Raw genomic sequence first — 21,017 nt, forward strand, 5'->3', positions numbered from 1 at the left:
GTCTCCCATATACACATATTAATCATTTCAGCTACACACTGGCAAATTACTAGTTTGGCAATTCATGCTGGAGGTGCACATAAAGGAAGGACATGTAGCGGGGGTGACTGGGACTTTCTGGTTCACTTCATGGGTTCTACGTGAATGTTCCTATTTCCAGGGATATGTATAAGCTCTCTGATTTAGGTTGTATAATTAGAGCCCTCATATCCATTAACTTATCCCTTAGTTATTCATAGGGATTAAAGGGACACATTATTTTTGAAGAATAAAATTGTGAATTTGTTAGAGAAAAGACTTTATTAAAATAGTCACTAACTTGTTAAAATCTGCTTCTAAACTATCTTCCTTTATATCATCTGAGTGGCTTTGTAAGGATAGAGAATTGATTCATTCCATTGTTCAAAGACGTTAAATAACATTCATAGTGAGTTCATAAACACTATTGTTTAAAAAATTGGTTCCTGCCTTAATAATTTGTGTTATTATTTTTGTATTGTTCTACTTTCTTCTACACATCTCACCATCTCAGTATGCAGGTCAGTCTTTCTAACTACTTAGCATTATAGGAGATTCTCTGAATTCATATACAGTTTTGTGCCTCAAAAGCACAAGATTTATTTATTTTTATTTAACCCCATTTCCCCATCCTTCCTTATCTAGCTACCTCTTATTTGCTAGTAATATAGTATAAAAATTACACGGAGTGTTCATTTATAGTGAGATACTGCTAGGTTTCAAGCTGACAGAGACAAGAATGTGCTATGGGAAATGCAGATGCTAGGTAACGGTGAAACAAAATTGCAGCAGTGCGATTCCCTACACTCTAAACATATATATACTATTTAATTCCTGAAATTCTTATTTATTTTATTTGTGTCTGTGTGTGTGTGTGTGGAGAGAGAGAGAGAGAGAGAGAGAGAGAGAGAGAGAGAGAGAGAGAGAGAGAGAGAGAGAGAGATCAAAACAAAATAGTAAGAATCTGTTCATGTGTGCATTAATTTTGGGTCTGGAAGAAGCCTAAAACTTATGTATATAATTGGCAGTGACGAAAGGGTTTGCTGAGATTGTTCTACACTGCACAGTGCCATTCATTCATCTGTTCACAAAACTCTGACTTTTTTTTTAATAATCATTTTTCTCTCTTCTTATAAGTCCCCAAAGTCTATGTGAAAAAACCATATTGTGTAGCTAGTTGACACAGCTGTTTATTATGAGGTAATTCCATGATCTCTGCCATGACCTTGGCTTTTAGAGCAATAGAGAATGAAGATGTCTTTTTCATGGCTCTTGTGCTACAGTAGTACAGATGCCATTTTTACTTGGTAATTCTACCAATTTCCAGTTCTGGAAAATGTTATACCATCAAAAATAATATTTATATCTCATTATACTTGTTATGATACTCAAGTTTATTTATAGACTGGGTCATAACACAATATATGATTAATACAAATCACCGTGAAATACTTTCTGGGAAAATTGTAGCTTTACAGAAATTTCCAAATACTATATTTTATGGCTAACCATTAAATACTGGAATAAGAATTTACAGTGGAAACATTAGCAACACCCCATTAGTGAAGTAAAGGCCCATAAATAGAATAGTAAGTGGTTGGAAAAACAATATTTCTCTCAAAAATCTATTGAAAAAATAGAATTATAGGCGGAGAGACAGTATATTTTGTATGCTTTGGTACTTAAGTTTGGAACTTAATCATTTGTAATCCTGGAATGGATGCCAGACAGAATTTATCAATTTGTTGATTTAAATTCAATGAAAAGGACTCACAGTATCAGATATTTGTTGGGTGAGGAAATTTTGGAATAAGAGGTTTCAATTAAAACCACTGGTGACATTATTTCTCGATGTAAAAATGGTTTTGCTCAGTGATGCCCATTATGTTTAATGGGGCAACAGAAAAGAAACTGTTATTCAGGGTCCTCCATTTTTTTGGGAAAGTTTTCATCTCTGACAGTCCAGATGTGGCTATGTGTACCCAATTGATGAGTTTTGGCTCATGATATGCTGACAACATATTTTAGGTACTTGCATTCATTTATTTTGGGCCTTCCAAAAAATCAGTAGTCAATGCCACAATTCACCTATACATCTACAGATAGGAATAAAATCACTCAGAAAAAAAGTGTTTATTTGATCAACTTCCCATATTGTTTCAAGACATAGGCAGGTAAATATTATAGATTGGAAACATTAGTAATAGGGCGCGACCATAAAATGTCCTACAGTATTGTTAGTTAGATATTAACTGCCCTTGCTTTATTTTATGTTTCAATGGAAATTAAACTTGTTTATTTCTCCTTATTGGGATGCTACCTGAACATGTATACATACATACATGCATACATATGTACATACATACGTACATACATATAAATGTTCAAAGGATTTTAAGAGAACACACTAATGAATTAATAACAAAATGAAATTACTAAATAACTCAAATAAATGAAACAAATTCAGCGTTCAACATCCCTTTGGTCATAGATAAGAAGTGTGTTTAAGTCCAGTAAAGATGTAAAAAAGGCCTGAATGGATCATGTGTTTCTGAGCCTACACTGAAAGCAGAAAGGTTTAAATTAGTAGGTGTACTACAATGTAAATAAAGCCTCCTGGGATATTGAAGGTTCAAACCAGTTAGTACAGCTAATGGCAAAACTTAATTCATCACCATATGATGGAAGAGACATAAGGGAATAAATAAATGGATAAATAAGTGAAGTGCTACTATAAAAAGACAGAAAATAACAAATGGTGGAGAAGTGTCTAGAACATTCAGGTACTATTGGCAAGAATATAAATAAGCCTAGTAATTTTGGATATTTTATGGCAGGCTTAGAAAAAGTTAAAAATAGAAACACTATAAGCTACAGAAATCCCAATACTGACTCTACATCCAGAAAGAGAAATTTGGTGCTTTGAGCAGTAATGGCGTCACATTTATGTTTTGTTGTCTGTGTTAGTTACCTCTCTCACTGCTATGGGCAAGTCCTTGGCAGGAGGGACTTAAGGGAGGAAGGTGGGAACCACAGCAGCAGGAGCCTGAGACGAGGGTGTTGGGGTCTATTGTGTTCATTTATAGGTAGAAGAGATCCACGAAAGCAAATGCTCAGGACCCTAACACAGAGTAGTGCTACCCAACCTATGGCGGCTCTTTCCAACTTAATTAACTAAATAGAAACTTCTTGGATACCATTCCTAGAGTTTTGCCTCTTAGGTGATTATAGATCCAATCACATTAAAATCAAAATTAATCCTTCACATAGGGGAGGGGAATAATGGGAAAATGGGGGGGGGGAGGAATGGGAGGATACAAGGGATGGGATAAACATTGAGATGTAACAAGAATAAATTAATAAAACAAAAAAAAAAAAACAAAAAAAAAACAAAAAAAAAACAAAATTAATCCTTCAGTGTCTGTAAGTCTGTATTCAATAATCTGTATATTTTCTCAGTAAACATATATTGATGGTTAATGAATATTGCATTATAATTATGCTATAAATTCTTTCCAAGTTCTTAATTTTCAAGGTTCTAAATTTAATGTTCTGAATTTAAGGTTCTGAATTTATCCAGTCCTAAGTAACACTAGGTGATAAAATTTCACTAAAGCTTCAGTGAGGCTATCCAAAGTTGATGCAAGCAAGATGTACACTCTAATCATGTTCTTAAATATACAAACGGGTCAAACTCTTATGAGATTCAGATCCGCACTTTGTCATATCACCCGTGTCTGTACTCTTTATTACATTTGGTAGTATCTAACAAAACGTGTTATCTTTTCTCACATAATATTGCAAATAACTTTATTTAAATAAACCAATAAGTTAAATTTAAAAATTTTTTAGTTTTTAAGTTTACAAGTTGTTGGATTTTTTCTTTTAGCATAAACAACTTCTGTTCATAGTTATATTTCTAAGATTGTTATAATGATGGTATGCCAACACATACCACAGTAGTTTCTGGATGATTTAAATATTTTTCTATTATATCGTTTCTAAAATTCTTGAAATTAAAACTTTTTAGATAATCTTGTTAAATATCTCTAAAATTTGTCTTTATATAAATATATGCCGATTTTGATATAATTGGTTTTAAATGTCAAAACAATAGTTTCCCTCATCAGCAATGTACATACTCCATGCTTTTGTATTTCTAATATGTTTTTATTTTTGCTGTAGTTCTTTCTTGTTCATCTTTGTAGGTGAGCATATTTTTTCTGAACATGATTCTACTGAGAACTTCACTTACAGATTTGTCTAGCAATAGCATATCAATTTATACTAATCAACATTCTTTTGCCTTGGAAGTATATTACCTTTAGCCCATATTTCATTTGTTTTTTCTCTATGCACATAAAATTATGAATTCTGTAAAACTTAATGTTAATATACAGTAGATTTTCTATACCAGAAAGTAAGGCATAACAGTGTAATTGATTATTAGTTTCTCTCTCAGTCCCGTAGGACTAATCTGTACAATGATGCGTATCTAAGTAATTTTTCCTCTTTATACATTAAATGTAGATTACTTGACCTTATAAACTGTCTGAAGGCATGCTTATCTGCATATACTGACTATCTCAATATCTGACTATTTTTAGGGTGATATTCAACAGTTCCTGATCACTGGTGACCCCAAGGCAGCATATGACTACTGTGACCATTATAGTCCAGACTGTGACTTAACATCCAAGGACGCTCAGGCCCAGGAGCCACAGGTAGATGAGGTAAGGATGCAGGACACAGGAATTCTTCAGATCTAGACATGTGACTATGCCCAGCATTCAAAGCAGATTTGCTCAGTTTAATTACTACACTTTTAATTAAGAGTTTTAGTATTCTGCAGAGGAATTAACTCAAAGTAATTTGGTATATATATTTTTTCTCTTTTTTGAGGTTAGTGTCTCAAAGCTATATTTTTGCTCTTTTTTTTAAATGGTTAAAATCTCTCTAATATGGTAAGAGAACATCTTATGGAGTAGCAGCCACTTCCCAACTTTGGACATTTCCTACAGAAGAGAAAAAACTATTGTGATTTGTGTTACACACTTTAAAAGTTTCCTTGGTTTTAATGTTCAAAACTACCTTTTTCTCATAGAAAAGTAATCCAACAGGAAATAAATTGTGCTTTAATTTGTAGCAAATATATGTTTTCTAATAATTATAATGTAAAATATTTTGAGATTATATAATTACATCATTTACTGGTTTCCTTTTCCTACTTCCAAGCCTTCCCAGATACCCTCCTGGAACTTTTTCAGATATATATACAACCTGGGCTGAACATATTGTACTGGGTACTAATTGGTGGGTTATTTTCTCTCTACATAAGATCACTAATAACTTATAACCAACTCCCAATGAAAATAAACATCTATCACCCAAGAAAGCGACCAAAAACCTACCCAACCTCCCTTAAGGGAAATGGGGGTGTTGTTATTTTAAGGTTTCTTCTGGCTAATTTTGGACAAATAATGCCTTTGTAGGGGCCCAAATAAAATTGTGGATAATGGTTAAACCAACTAGGAATACCGTTTCTGGTACAGTTTCTAAATATTTTCTTCAAGGACTGCCAAATAGCCAAAATACTATGAATGTAACATTTATATAATTCATGTTTGTTTCGTAGTTCTGCTTGCTATATATAGTTTGTTGTATATATGTGTAATAATATAAATGTGTATGTAAAAAATAAAAATAAAAAATAATGACATTCAAATTACAAAAATATATTTGAATTTTGAGTACAAAATTCCATTTTAAGAATAACTCAAATAGCATGCATCTTCTTTAACAAAGCATTATTAAACACCACTACCCTTTTAGTTTTAACTACTTTAGAATAAGTGGGTATTTTGTTTTATTATTATAACTGATACAAATTCAATTCGGTTTTTACACTTTAAAATGTAAAATTTTGACACTATTTTCATTTATGATATGTCCTAGTGAATTCTGTTGCTCTAATCCTTCCCAAAACTTAATTGTAGTATCTCTTTCTTTTTTAAACAGGGTACAATCTTAAGAAGCCAGCAGCAAATCCAATATGAAAGAGCTGAGAAAAATTCCTTGAATGTTTTATTTGTACAATTCTCAAGTGCCTTATTCATTTTTTTCCTGTGTCTTAGTAAATATATTTGTGGTAGTTTTGATGGAGAAAACCCACCAGGCTATGTTCAGGTTTCTATAGTTGGTAGGTTAAAAGTGTGTCACTGGTTCTGTGTCTAAAACTAATGATATTTACTTTGAATTTGCCACTTTTATAAGGTAAATAAAATCTGTTTGTTATAGAGAATACATAATTCTGCTTAGTGGAAGAAGAGAACCATGTGTTCTGTGGACTAATGATTGACAATTGCTATCAGCTTCTAAACTTGTGCATCACAATGAAAAATTTTACTTTAATTTTTTTTTCTGGAAAAATTGACTCTTACTCCTTCTTAGCCTCAGTGATACTTGAATATAATAAACACCCTTTATTAGTACTAAAATAAAATTAAGCAGTTTTTATAATAAATTTAAATTATAGCCATTAAATATTTCATTATATACTGAATGTGTACTTCCTAGTTATTTTTTGTGTAGCCTGACTAAAATATATCAAAGCAATGTTATTTCTCAAGTGTTAACATAAAGTACAATGTGGAACTTGGGTCAGCCACTATGCTTAATATTCTGTTAATGAATTGGGGAACTTACATAGTTACAATTATTCAAATATTTATTTCTTCTAACTCTTTTCTTCTTTAAGTAACACATCTAATGCAATCTCCATCCAGCTGTGCATGCACTTGCCACAATTACATCCTTATCATGGAGTGAGAGATGTACCCCATAGATAGATTTTCATAGAGTCCTAATATGGATTTAAATATCCCTGATTCAGCAGCATAACTATTATTCAAATTGTATCTCTGAGATATTTGTACCATGTAAAATTAGCATCCTATTAGATATTAGAGTTCTGTATGATTCTTTCTTAATGTTTCATACATGCTCTATTTACCTATAAAGGAGTGGCAATTGATATATTTTTTTTTTTTTAGTGAATAAAATAGAAAGTGCAGGAAAGGGAAGATGATATTTAGTGAAAGAATATGAGAGAAAACTGGCCTCCAAATAAGAAAAGCTACTATCATTTTTTTAATAGTGCTTGTTGTTAAAGACAGTTCTTGTCAAGGCACGGAGGTTTTGTTGTGTTTTGTTTTGTTCTTTGAACAATCAAGTGAGGAAAGAGGATTTCCACTTTCAGAAGACTCACCTTTACCCCATTTCCAAATTTCTGCTCAAGTGCTCACATCATACTTTTTTTTCATTTTGTTGAGCATAGATTCTTCCCTTATAAATACCTCCTGATTATAATGTCCCCTTGCTCTAGTAGTTCCAGGTTCTCCTTGTTTCTCCTAACTTTCCCTCCCTTCTGCATTCACTCCTTTTCTATGTCTTATTAGAAAAGGACAGGCTTTAATTTCAGCACTAGAGAGGAGGAGGCAGGGAGACCTCTGTGAGTTCAAGGCCAGCCTGGTCTACAAAGGGAGGCCAGGACAGCCAAGACTACACAAAGAAACCCCGTCTTGGGGGCAGGGGGAGAAAAAAAGAGAAGAAAAGGACAGGCCTCCAAGAAATAACAAACAAAAAAGGGCAAAATAACATATATTAAATAGTAGCAAAAGTCTCATGTTGAATTTGGACGCAGCAACAGAGCTCCCCAACTGAGGAAAAGGGACCCACGGGCAGACAAATGAGCTAGAGACCCACTTTTCTCACAGTCAAGAGTCCCATAAAACACCAAAAAAAACTACAGTATCTAGGCGTAGGACCTGGCACAGACACATGTAAGCTCTCTGCTTGTTGCTGTAGTCCCTGTGATCTTACACCCATCTTGCCTAGCTGATTTTTATCCTAGGTCCCTTGGCTATCTAGTCTTTGGTTCTTGATCACTCAAGCAGTTTTGGTAGGGGCTCCCTCTCATGGAGTGTGCCTTAAGTCAAATCAGACACTGGTTGTCCACTCTCGCAAGTTCTGTGCCACCATTCCTCCACCATATTCTGCAGGCAGGACAGGTTTAGGTAAAAGGTTTTTCAGGTGGTAGTGTCCATGCCTCTTCTTTTTTAGCCTGCAGAGTACCCTCCCATGCCAAAGAAACATGAATTTTGGAGTGAAGGGTCCATGCAGGCACAACCCATGCCTTTCTATGTTCAAGGAGCTCTGTAGCTGTTGTCTTTGGCAATGGAGACCATTGTTAGTCTGTAGGAGAGCAGCCTTTGTCTTTGAAACAGCTCTGTTTGGTGATTCCCAAGGGACTCCAGTGGCTGACAACTCAATTGAATGCAACCCTGTACCACCACTGGAAGACTTACTTGTCTATAAGAGAGGGCCAGCTAAGACTTTATGCCATAGCACTAGGAGTGATAGGATCACCCAAATGCATTCTAGGAAATTTCCACTGCCCTTGATTTCCAACCTTCCCCCAGTATATATATTCCCCATATATAGTCATCTCTTCTCCCACTCTCTCTTTCCATCCTATCTCCCCCCATACTTGATCCCCATGTTCCAATCCTACCTGTCCCCAGTCTGCCTATAAATCTACTTTATTTCCCACACCCAGGTTTTCAGGACTTCATATCGCAGATTAAAACTGTTTCTTAACTAAAACAATCTTCAGGATATTTTCAAAATTCCATAATGGGAAGTGGAAAATATCCTCTAAAGTTTGCTACGCAGCTGCATGTATAGAAGAATCACATAGGTATATGAAATAGTATTTTGTGGCCCAGTGCTTGTGGAAGGATTCAGTAGTGGAGAGAATTATGAAGATTAGAAGACATTGTCTTCTACCAGAAGAAACAATGTAAAATTAATTACTTTTACAAACATGATGTCGATGAAAACTTAACAAGCACATCTCCAAATCCAAGAAGAACTTAGCCCAAATGTTGTTTGGCTCACATTTAAAACAGACTATTCATTTGCTGATAGTTTTTAGTAGGGCATATTGCACAATTTGGTTACACTTAAAAATGAAAAAATAAAATTAACCTGGTAATAGTTATTATTTTCTATACTTATTTCAAGCTAGCCGTGTGTAATTATAAATATTCAATATTTCTTATTTCCACATTAGTGATGGTAGCTACAAAAACATTATTCTTTGGTACAGTGTTCTTACTTAGTACATTAAAGTATGACACGGTAGTTCTATGCCTGTAACCCAGCACTTGCATGGTGGAGGCAGAAGATCAAAAGATGAAGGCTATATTTGGGTGCATAGCAAGTTTAAAGCCAGGTTTTTCAGGACTCACTCTCTCTCTCCTCCTCTCTTTCTCTACATACATGCACGCGCACACACACACACATACACACACACAGAGAAAGGTATTATATACACCTCTCTCTCTATGTATATATATATATATATATACATACATACATACACACACATAAATATATATACCTCTATATATATTATATATAGGCTTTCTCTATATGTGTGTGCATATATACACACATATATATGTATTTTCTATGCTTTTTATATGGACACTGATACATAACATGCATACAATTATAGTTTCCTAGTAGTTATAGATATTTTATCTAGCTTATAGGGTTGCCAAAAAGTAATTTGTTTTCTACACACAGCTTTATATTTTAATCAAATACTAAATAGTTTAAATTTTTATTAAATTGGTATTTTGATAATCATAAAACACTAAAAGAATTTTCATGCTTATATTCATCATTGTCTTAGGCTATATTATCTAGAACCACTCACATATGTTGAGGGAAAGTCACTAAATATTAGAAATGACAATTTATTTTGTACTTTAGAGAAAGTAAGTGAATTGACAATAAATTTTGTTAGTATTTTCCAAATATAGTTATATTTATTCCTTGTTTCTTCCTTTTTCCTCAGTAGATGTGAATGTTTTCTCATATTTTCATAAGACTATTCTTCCTATTTTTATTTATTAAAAGTCATACCTATAAAACACTGCAATTTTGAATTTTATTTTTACCATTCTTGTGATTGAAGCCAGTGTCAATGTGTAATTGTTGAGTCCTTGTCAACTTAGCTGCAGTCCTAGTAAAATTGCTATTTCATAACAGATTTTTGCAAGTCCAAGTTAAAATGAATATTTAACCACTATGCCCAAAACATAAATCCTACATTTGGATTAACATTTGAGGTTTAATAAAAGCTTGAGTCATTCAAACTTTTATTCTTCTCACAGCCCTAATGACTTGTTTTGTTCCTAGAAAGCTTGCCTGCTAACTCTGATGATATTAGGTTCTATGTACAATAGAACAGCATTTCTGTTCAATGTGGAATCTCTCTTAACATTTACTTCGAGTAAAGGTTAAGCAGATGATTTCCACTCTGTTAATAATATTACCTGCAACTAACCAAATCGCCCAATATTTTTTCCTTTGCAACGGTAGTATGCACCTGAGGACATATTCGAGTATGACTATGACTATGGGGAGACAGACTATAAAGAGGCTGAGAGTGTAACAGAGATACCCACTGTAACTGAAGGAACAGTAGCGCAAACAGAGGTAAAACCAAAGAACTATCTGCTGTATGTGGTGCCCCCCTCTTCCGTCCGTCAGACTTACTTCACACCTATCACTCACTTCTGTGAACTAATAACAGATTCTGTTTGACAGAGAACGCCTTGAGGATTGCTGACCATTTTTGCATTTTCCTTTCCTCCCTCTCATCCATACTCTTTATTTTCTGTCTCACTACACGTTTTCCATTCCATCTTTCATGACATTTTACAGAAAAAGAAATCCAATTACACAAAGAAGAAGAGGACAGTGACCACTAACTCAAAGAAAAAATCTAAAAAGCTCACATCCCCCAAATCTGAAAAATTTGCATCCAAGAAGAAGAAACGTTATCAAGCATCAGCCAAAGCCAAACTAGGGGTCCAGGTAGCAAGAAAAGCAATCAAGATCTGTCCTAGATGAGATGGAAGATCTCTGATGAATCTTAGTCTTAACCCAATTAGATCAATTCGAATTTAGCTAACACTCTAACTCAACTGAATCATGATTTTCACTCATTTGAGGTTATTTTGCAAATATCCTAACCTTGTTTCTTCTGAATTTATCATCAGGCAAATATTGTGGATGATTTTCAAGAATACAATTATGGAACAATGGAAACGTACCAGACTGAGTCTCCTCGGCGTGTATCAGGATCAAATGAGGTAATCCGCATTGAATGAGGTAATCGCAGTGCGGCTTTCAAAATGTCTATGTATTTTGGTGAATTTCCTTGGAGCAGCATCCCAGGCACTGAGTCCTTTGAGTTGTCCTCTTAGAGGAGCCATGGTTCATAATTACAGAACACCTGGCAATTACAATTGACGTCACTTCAGGGTTTGCATGGCATTTTGCTTCATGCAAATTCCATACTTATCAAGCTGAATTGGCTGCTATCATTTTCCATATTGCTCGTACAGCTGGGTAAAGCCTTTTAACATGTTACAAAGAATATTCACGGCATGATCCTTCCAGGGGAAGAATCCTCTGACGTGATAATTGTATCATCAACTGATACAATCAGCTTATTATTGCATGGGAACATCATTTTAATGACAGCAAGCATTTTAGTAAAATATGGTTTTCAATTTTAATAAGCCATTCAATTTTAAATTTTCTTTAGGGATTTGGTTTTAATTATGATTATTGAAATAATATACTTTAAGCATTAGATTTTTTTCCATGAAAGCGGTCTAAGATCGGTAGGCCTGAGTAGGCCATCCCAAATTTCATGTCGCGCATATGTTTTGATCATGAAATAACAATGAGCAGAAAATTCAGTTTAATAATGTTAAACATCTTGCACTGATTATTTATGTTATCGTCATCAGTAAAAAAGTGCTAGGTAAGAGTAAGTAATTTAATTATTTGAAACTTGTATATATCCCAATAAATTATAACTATAATATAAACACGTCCTTTAGAATTATACGCATTTAGAGTGTAAATAGGTTTTAACTTTTCCCATTCTCAACCTTTTCTTATGAGTACTTACAAAACTCAGTATGTTAACTTTTTCTTGCAAATTCATTCATCTCTTTACTTCAGTGGCAAGAGCATAATTACATCATAGGCACTATGGAATTTTTTTTTTGCAGAAGTATGCGTTGTATGTTTAAGACTAAAATGTTATGATCGTTGGATTTTTATATCCAGTACTGTTCTTGTAATGATTCAGCCATGTGTTTTCATTCACATAATTTCCTATAATGCCTATTTCATCAATATTTCTCTAGTATTTATAGTACACTTGTTATTGAGAAGAAAATTTTAAATGTAATTTAGAGGCTGACAAGGACAATTATTTCATTTTAACTTGAATACAACCATAAAGTTACTTCCTTCTGTGCAGGAGACTCTGAACAGCCATCGCAAAGGATAGCTTTCAGATATTGGTACTAATATTTAACTGACATGACTGAATATCAAATAACAAGACTTATCTTTGTAGCGTTTGTGTTTTGCTCTATTATCCAATAAGATTTGGAAACTAAGCAGATACTCAGGTATATTCATATTTTATTTGTTCAGATATTACTTTATAAAGTAATGCCTCATTGATGAGCAAATTTTCCTGGTGAGAGTCAAATACACATGTTGACTCCATCTGAACATTTGCTGTTAATGGGTGAGGGTGCTTTGAAAGCAATATGTCTTTGTGCATATTGGTGTATGTACAAGTATATTCCTTTCAGTGGTACCGAAGAGCCTCTTTCCAGGCTCTGGTGTTGCTTTAGTAGTGAGCTCCCTTCTCGTCACATGCCGTTAACTGTAGTTCCAGATGCTGCCTTGCTTTGCCTAAACAGTAACCTTCATGTTCTCCAATTCCCTGCAACTTAAACGAATAGCCAAATCCAGTTGAAGAAGGTTTTACTGAAGAATATCTAACTGGAGAGGATTATGATGTCCAGAGAAACTTTTCAGAGGATATCCTATATGGAAACAAAGGAATAGACGGCAGGGACTCTGATCTTCTGGTAGATGGAGATTTAGGTGAATATGATTTTTATGAATACAAAGAATATGAAGAAAGGACAACGCTCTCCCCTAATGAAGAATTTGGCCCAGGTGTCCCAGCAGAAACTGATTTCACAGAAACAAGCGTAAGTCAGCACTACGCTCTGTGCCCTGTGCATGTCTTATATTGGGAATGTTTCTGTGTTCATTCTGATATTTTTTTTTTTCAGTTTTAAAATTCAGGCTGAGTTCTTATGTCAGTTGTGGACACTGACCCAGCCTAGAAACATGATAGGTTCTTCCAGTGGGGAGGTGGCAGCTGTTGTACCTTGGGTTCTCTCTGCAGTCTTCATTTTAAAGTATTGTAATTAAAATTATATCCTAAATTTCATATCAATGATAAATTTATGTAATTTTGTCATTATTTTTCAGTACTGTCTCTAATATTTTATTCTAAAATATCTTCTGCATTTGATTTGGTGACATTTTCTTGTCTTAGTGAACATTCTGAGGCTCCGAATGAAATTAACCTTCTGTAACACAAATTTAAAGAAACAATGTTTATTTTGTGAAACAGGCACATTATAACAAGCTGCTTCAATGTATCTAGGTGGTTAAAATATTTTTGTTAACGATTGAAAAATTGTTTCACCTATTGAAATTTATTTTAACTGTTTTTAACTTTTGACCTTTTGACTCAATAGATAAATGGTCATGGTGCATATGGAGAGAAAGGACAGAAGGGGGAACCAGCTGTGGTTGAACCTGTAAGTGCTTTGAATATATTTTAAAGATTGCTACAATTGTTTAATTTATGAATTACAATGACCTTACATCACTTTGTATGACCATGCATTGTCAATGAAAATTCTTCTGTTCATCACTTACCACGTATAGATGAACGGACAATGAATTGTTGGAAAGCAAAATGTCAGTAAAATAAAAGTAATCACACACTTGGAATTTTTGAACTTGAAAGTGGCTGGCATTTTCCTGGTCCAATTCTCTTTGTACAAATCAGAATTTACATATTTTTTTCTGTCATTTCAAATGTTTGGTGGTTGAGATATAATGACTTTAGCTCTTCAGTTTATAGTTTTACTGATGATTTATATAATTGTTTTATTAGAAAATATTATTTGACATAGGTATTTATTTGTATGTGATCCAAAGTACATTATCCAATAATAGAACAAAATGAATATACGTGGAATTGAGAGGTATGAAAGGAACGGTGAGTGTGGTCCGTATGTACGATGTTCTTGTGTGAAATAATAAAACCAGAATATCCTCTAAAAACTCATTTTGTTTCCTTACATGATTATCTGGAACTGTGATTTATATTGATTCTATGATTCTCAGTGTATTGTTAAGGGGTGTTTATTTTCTAGAAGAAACTTTAAAAGACAGAATTTTCCTCACCAGTGACTTGACCTTAGATAGCAGTGCATTAGAAATGTGGACTGTTTTACTGTTCATCTCAGATACATATAATTCTGGCAACAAACACAAAGGAATACAGTTTTCTGGAATGAAAGTGTTTAGGCATCATTTCCTTTCTTTGGTTCTCTCACCAGTTTATCCATTAATATAGCAAACATTTACCAAGCTCCTGTTTTTTGTCCATTTTTTTTTCAGTCGGAATTAAGTAATGAAGTGCATATCCTTTTTCCTCCCACTCTTTTTATCCAAATAGTTCATTTTCAATTAGTTCATAGGTTCACTAATGACAAGAAGTATGTCTTCTATCATTTTAAATTCTTTACTTTTCCCATACAAATATATTTTAAGTGGTTTATATAATGTGAATTAGAATTTACTTAAAAATTATGATGTGCAGTGTGCTCTTATAGTCTGTGGAAATTGGTAAAAGTTATGTGGTTATTTTTGGTTATAGGGGATGCTTGTTGAAGGACCACCTGGGCCAGCTGGACCAGCGGTATGTAAATGATTTTTTGTCCTGATTTTTTTTTTTTTTTTTTTTTTTTTTTTTTGGTTTTTCAAGACAGGGTGTCTCTGTGTAGCCTTGGTTGTCCTGGACTCGCTTTGTAGACCAGGCTGGCCTCAAACTCACAGAGATCCGCCTGCCTCTCCCTCCCGAGTGCTGGGTTTAAAGGCATGCACACCACACCCGGCTTTTCCCGATTTTAAAAATTATTTAATATAGGACTTTCTGTCATATGGTTGAATTCTTTATATTTTAGACTGATTTTGATTTGTAGAGGAAAACAGTCGAGCTTAGGAGCTGGTGGACTTGACCTATTTTTCATTTGTCTATAAAAATGACATGATTGATAGGACATAAAGTACATTTTGAATATTTTCTTCTTTCTTTATACATTGTGTTTATGAACAAGTGTATGTGCCTGTGTGAAATATAAATTTTTTTTCATCTAAAAATACAACATTGATACTTTCAAGTAATGGCAAAACAAAATACTAAAATGCCGACAAGCTAAATGATTTCTTGTTAAATTTTACTACCACGTTTTTGAGGTCTAGTTCTTATGAATAGCCAATCTCTTCAGGAAGACCTGGGTACCAGCCTTCACCGCAGTGGCTTTTCATTGGCACGCACTCCTTCCTGTTTTTCCTTGGCATCTGCCTCCACCCTGATCACAGGCTCATAGAGGAGCGGTTGTGCTGGACACAGAACTGTTTCCTATATGTTCTGTTTGCACAGAAAGCTAAATAGGGCAGCTGTTTTGGGAGTGAAGGATATGTTTATTAAATATAAATGAGACACTCTTTGATTTTTAGAGGTATGTCCTTACTTGAATACTAAGGAGGCAAGAAGTTGCTTCTGATTATGCTATCTTCCTCTGCAGGGTCTCATGGGTCCTCCAGGTCTACAAGGCCCTTCTGGGCTCCCCGGTGACCCTGGTGATAGGGTAAGTGGAGAACGGGGTGTCCCATTACAACTGTGTGGCACACAGACGTAAGGTCTTCTTCAACGTAACATGGTACCTTTTTGTTTTCTATTGGAGGAGCTACAACTTCAAGACTGTGAGACACTTTAGTTCACTTTTCAGGCAGGTTTAAGTGGGGATAAAGAATTTATCTGCCATGCGATTAGTCAGCCACGTTTGATTTCAAGTCCTTTATGCACATGAACAATTAGAGTAGATTTGGCTTTTCAAATCTGAACACAAGACGCTTGTTCTTGGTTATTCCTGTAGACATCCATTTTTCCTAACCCCGCTTGCATAACTTCAGACATTGAGTTTGATGGAAATGTTTGCTTACTTGTTTATTTAATGAGTAGGAGAACCAAGTGTGTATTAATGTGTTGGTATTCACAAGTGTGGGTGTGCCTGTGTGCTTGTGTGTATGTGTGCACATGTACTTGTGTGTCAGTATGTAGAGCATGCGCTGATGCCAGCTGTATTTCTCAATCTCACTCCATTTTATATATTGCACTAGAGTTTCTAGTTGAGCACAGAGCTTGCTAGACAGCTTGCCCAAGAGATGCTCTGCCTATGCTTCCTTCAGAGTTCTAGAATTACAAGCCAGCACTGACATGCTAGTTAAGCATTTACGTGGGAGTTGAATACTTCTACTCAAATCAAACTTGCCGTTTTACACAATGACGTATATTCCACAGCCGTTGACATTGTTAGTATTTTTAAAAACTGCTTTAGCTGATGGTTTTACTGTATCTTTAGTTATTAATTTTAGACTTTGATCTAATTTTTTTTACTGAATATGGTTTGACTATGTAAGAGTACGCTTCCTTTTACTACAAACTGATGCAAATGTATTTCTTACTTATGTATCAGGTATTTACTTATAAGTTTATATATGTATATTGTATATTCTATACTCAAAAATTATGTATATCTACATAGTAAACATATGCAAATTTGTACACCTACATGCAGGCATGCATATACACACTGAGTGTACTATTAACACTATATTAAGAAAAATTAATAATGACAAAACTTAATGTTGGTCTTATTATGTTCATGTAAGTAATTACACTAATAAAGTATCCATTTTGTAGATAATACTCAGTTTAACATAGGTACAAGATATACTAAAATATCCGCTTTTATGTTAAATACATAGTACTTAAGTATCTATTAAGACTTAACCAAATTTATTAAATGAATTGATTTCAACTGTAGAAACTTATTTTTCACTTTTTCTTCACACAGATTTCCCTCCAGAATATACAGGAAGGGCTTCTGATATGCAATTTAAGCTGCATATCAACTTTGAATATGCTTTGCATTATATTTTGACTGTGCATTAGTAAGCATTCACTATTCATGTTCTTTGTAACTATGACAAGAAAATCCAATCCTGTCTATGTGTATTTACAAAAAGGAGATTATCCAATTCAGAGAGGGCAGGTGCATTTTCAGCAACTGGAGACTCACGGCTATAATATATGCTACTAATTGCTCTTGTTTATTATATTTCCTTTCCTAGGGCCCACCAGGACGTCCTGGCTTACCAGGGGCTGATGGTTTACCTGGTCCTCCTGGAACCATGTTGATGCTACCAGTAGGTTTTAAAAATGTCTTATAAAAATAAATTTAATATCTTATCATTATGTAACTAAAAATACTATAATTGAATCATCAACAAGGAACATTTTTGAGTATTAGGAATAAACAAACTTAAGCATCATGCCTTGAAAGTAGGGGCAGAGTTCTGGTAAATATCTCTTTCTACATTAAACCAGTTTTAATCTCTTATTATTCTTCATTTGGTGAAATGTCCATAGTCTTTCTAATCAGGTTGACAGCCGTGGATTGTAGATTAACATCAGGTTATTTAATATTAGTATACAGTTTAGTCTAATATTGACTGTCACAGAAACTTTTGAAAATAAGTTAAGTGCCATCATTGCTCAAAAATTATTAATCTTAAATATTCAGTCTCTTGCAAAACTGATTAGTTACCATATGGCTATAAAGATGTATTTATCGGTTTTAGTGCAATGAAGTTCAAAAGAAAACCTATCTGAAGTGGAAAATTGACTCAAATGACATTTCAGGTTAAAAATCAAGGCAGAACTCCAGGATTCTATGGAGAAACAATGGCTGCCTAAGGGTGAATGAGACCTTGTGTTCTCTTTGTGTTCTTGGAGAGTCCAATGGTTTTGATCACCACAGCCGAACAACTGTATCTGTCGTTTTTACTGAATCTAGTACATTTGAAATTCTTGTGAATAATTGCTAGAGTGGGTAGCATTTCCACAGATTAGAATAGGCGTGGCATTTTAAAAAAAGGAATATCAGTAATAAAATTTGAAATTGGAAAATTATGTATAGTTGCTTTGAGAGCAGAATTGTCCTCTCACACAGAAACTTCACAGATGTCTCATTATGGAAGTGACTTTGAGCTTTTGGAAACATCAACCTTTTATTTCATTTTAATCTAATGATTAAAGGACCTAACCCCATAAGTCTGCCAAAAGCCAATTTTGTGCTCACATTATCCTTTCCTAGTTCCGCTATGGGGGTGACGGCTCCAAAGGACCAACGATCTCTGCACAGGAAGCCCAAGCTCAGCAATTCTTCAGCAGGCTCGGGTAAGAAAAGATGAGCATATGCTCATGTGGCCTGACTCATAGTGTGGTGTAGGGCCATGAAAGAATGTTTCTACACATCACATGGAATTTATAGGCAAAAATTCTAAAGCATTGTTTATCTTTCCTGTGATGATACTTACTAACTTAATATTAAATAAATGACTCTTGTATAGCCACATGCAAAGTTGACATAATCCCACCATTGCATACAAAGTTCCTACTTTTAACAGAATATTGATAGATTAATATCTAGTATTTCTTGTCTTTCAAATCTGATTTTCTTCTGCAAAGGTGTGAGCTAAAAGTTATGGCAAAAACTGTGAGAACACAGTATAAAAAATATGTTCCTCTTATTTATAAACCAGATAGTTAACTTATTTTTAGGTGGCTTTCAAGCAATTGATATAAAAATTTAGACAATAAACAAGGAAACAATCAGAAGTCATGTTTTTGTTCATATTTTTGTACTTATTAAGGAAGACGCTAACTAGGATTTTGGACCTGTAAGGATATAAAAACTGTATTTGTATCATGTCTAAGAAACGTCTTATTCACTATCATAAACTATGTATGAGTAAAGTACTGAATATGTAAGCAAACATATTAATTCATTCTCAATATTTATTTATGTCCTTAAACTATTGTTCATCTAAGAGATCATTGTTTGATTATGTAATATTTAATGATAGCTAAAATATGTACTTATTATGAAAAGGCCTACTACAACTCTAAAATATTTATAATTACTAATTATTTCTATATTTTTCATGGAAGAGACATTGTTTTGAAAATATAAGTCAATTATTTGAAGTTAAAACATTTTGAGGCTTCAGACCTCTTGTTTTGATTTGTCCTTTTTTTTTTTTTTTTTTTTTTTACTAATTGATCATTTCACTAAAGCATATAATAATGTGTTCTAATCAAGTAACCCAATTCCTTCTCCATTCTTGCACTAGCCACCACCACTATTTTCCTTGATTTTCTTATGTTCCCCCCCTCTCTTCTTCTTCTTCTTTTCTTCTTTTCTTCTTCTTCTTCTTCTTCTCTTCTTTTCTTCTTCTTCTCCTCTCTCCTCTCCTCCTCCTCCTCCTCCTCCTCCTCCTCCTTCTTTCTTCTTCTTCTTCTTCTTCTTCTTCTTCTTAAATCCACTGAGTTTATGTAGTGCTTCCAGAATGCATGGATATAGGGGCCATCTCCTTGGAGCATGGTATTTACTTGGTCCAATGCCCTGAAAAAAGCTAACAGTGGGAATTCCTGAGACCTTCTCCTCTTGCATGCTCTGATTTTGTCTGGCTTGGTCTTATGCTTGTTTTAAGGACACAGCCACAGCGGCTCTCAGTTCATATGTACACCTGTCCTGTTTTGTCCATAATTACACAGGGCATTCTAGCTACGTGCATTTCATCATTGGCTAAACTTTTCCTAGCATGTATCTATTATAACTTTGTTAGCTGTTTACTATACAAGGACATCATGACCAAATGACTATTTGTTACAGTGTACTACTAGGCAAGTGTTCCTGACCTTGATATTTTTATCTTCTAGATTGCTCTCAGAGGCCCACCTGGCCCAATGGGTCTAACTGGAAGACCAGGACCAGTGGTAGGTTGCCTGAATTATGTTAAAGCTTTTCTATTACTATGACTTCCTACATCATCTATCAGATTCTGCTCATGACTCAGGCTAGCAAATGTATGGTGCAAGACAGATATTGACATATTTTTTAAAAGTTTTCAGTTTAATTTTTAATAATTCTGACCAGAAGGTTTTAGTGAAGCTCAAAAATGTTTATTGCTACATATCTGTTTCTCAAACCATATATGTGCATTGTATTTAATTATTAAAATGCAATTATACCTTAAATTCTTGACAGTTATATATTAGACTTCTCATTAGATTGCTTTTAAAATCTTTGATAATCATTGTAAAATTTTTTAGTTCACTTTATTGAAAATAACTTTGATCCTGGTTTCACTTCCCCCAACTCTTCCCAAATGTTTTCCTTTTAATTATATTTATATTACCTAAATCAGTTTTTAAATTTAAATATATTTTGGTCACATTCTTCTCTTTTAAGTTGGAAAGAAAAAAGGAAAAGTACCCTTATTTACAGATGATAATATAGAACACATTAATAAAAACATGCTAAAAATGCCATAATCTGTAAGTCTCTGAATTTTGGGGGATCATCTATCTATACATTTACGTTTATTCTTACATAGTATATAATCAACTCCCTCATCTATCTATCATTTAAATATCTATGTGTGTATGTATCTATCTAGCTATAGTAAATATGAATAGACATACATTGCTTTTTTCTAGATATTTACTGTCTGTTCAACCTAGAATGTAAGTTCTTCAGAGTTCCCAGATACAAATTTGGCATTTTGCATGTAACCTTTTGAATGTAACTAAACATTTTGGATGTAAC

At 34.0% G+C, this 21,017-nt stretch overlaps 1 protein-coding gene across 1 annotated transcript in view; it reads left to right on the top strand.

The window, feature by feature from the left end:
• Window positions 1–21,017, top strand: part of Col11a1 (collagen type XI alpha 1 chain) — a 236,795-nt gene that overhangs the window by 102,862 nt on the left and 112,916 nt on the right. Inside the window, 11 exon segments of the mRNA XM_051165742.1 lie at window positions 4,626–4,751; window positions 10,816–10,968; window positions 11,154–11,246; window positions 12,930–13,184; window positions 13,743–13,805; window positions 14,936–14,977; window positions 15,867–15,929; window positions 17,476–17,550; window positions 18,501–18,561; window positions 18,564–18,583; window positions 20,129–20,185. Coding sequence (XP_051021699.1) covers window positions 4,626–4,751; window positions 10,816–10,968; window positions 11,154–11,246; window positions 12,930–13,184; window positions 13,743–13,805; window positions 14,936–14,977; window positions 15,867–15,929; window positions 17,476–17,550; window positions 18,501–18,561; window positions 18,564–18,583; window positions 20,129–20,185 — 1,008 coding nt within the window.

The sequence above is a fragment of the Acomys russatus genome, chromosome 23 (genome assembly GCF_903995435.1).
Source record: "Acomys russatus chromosome 23, mAcoRus1.1, whole genome shotgun sequence".
NCBI classification, from domain to species: Eukaryota; Metazoa; Chordata; class Mammalia; order Rodentia; family Muridae; genus Acomys; species Acomys russatus.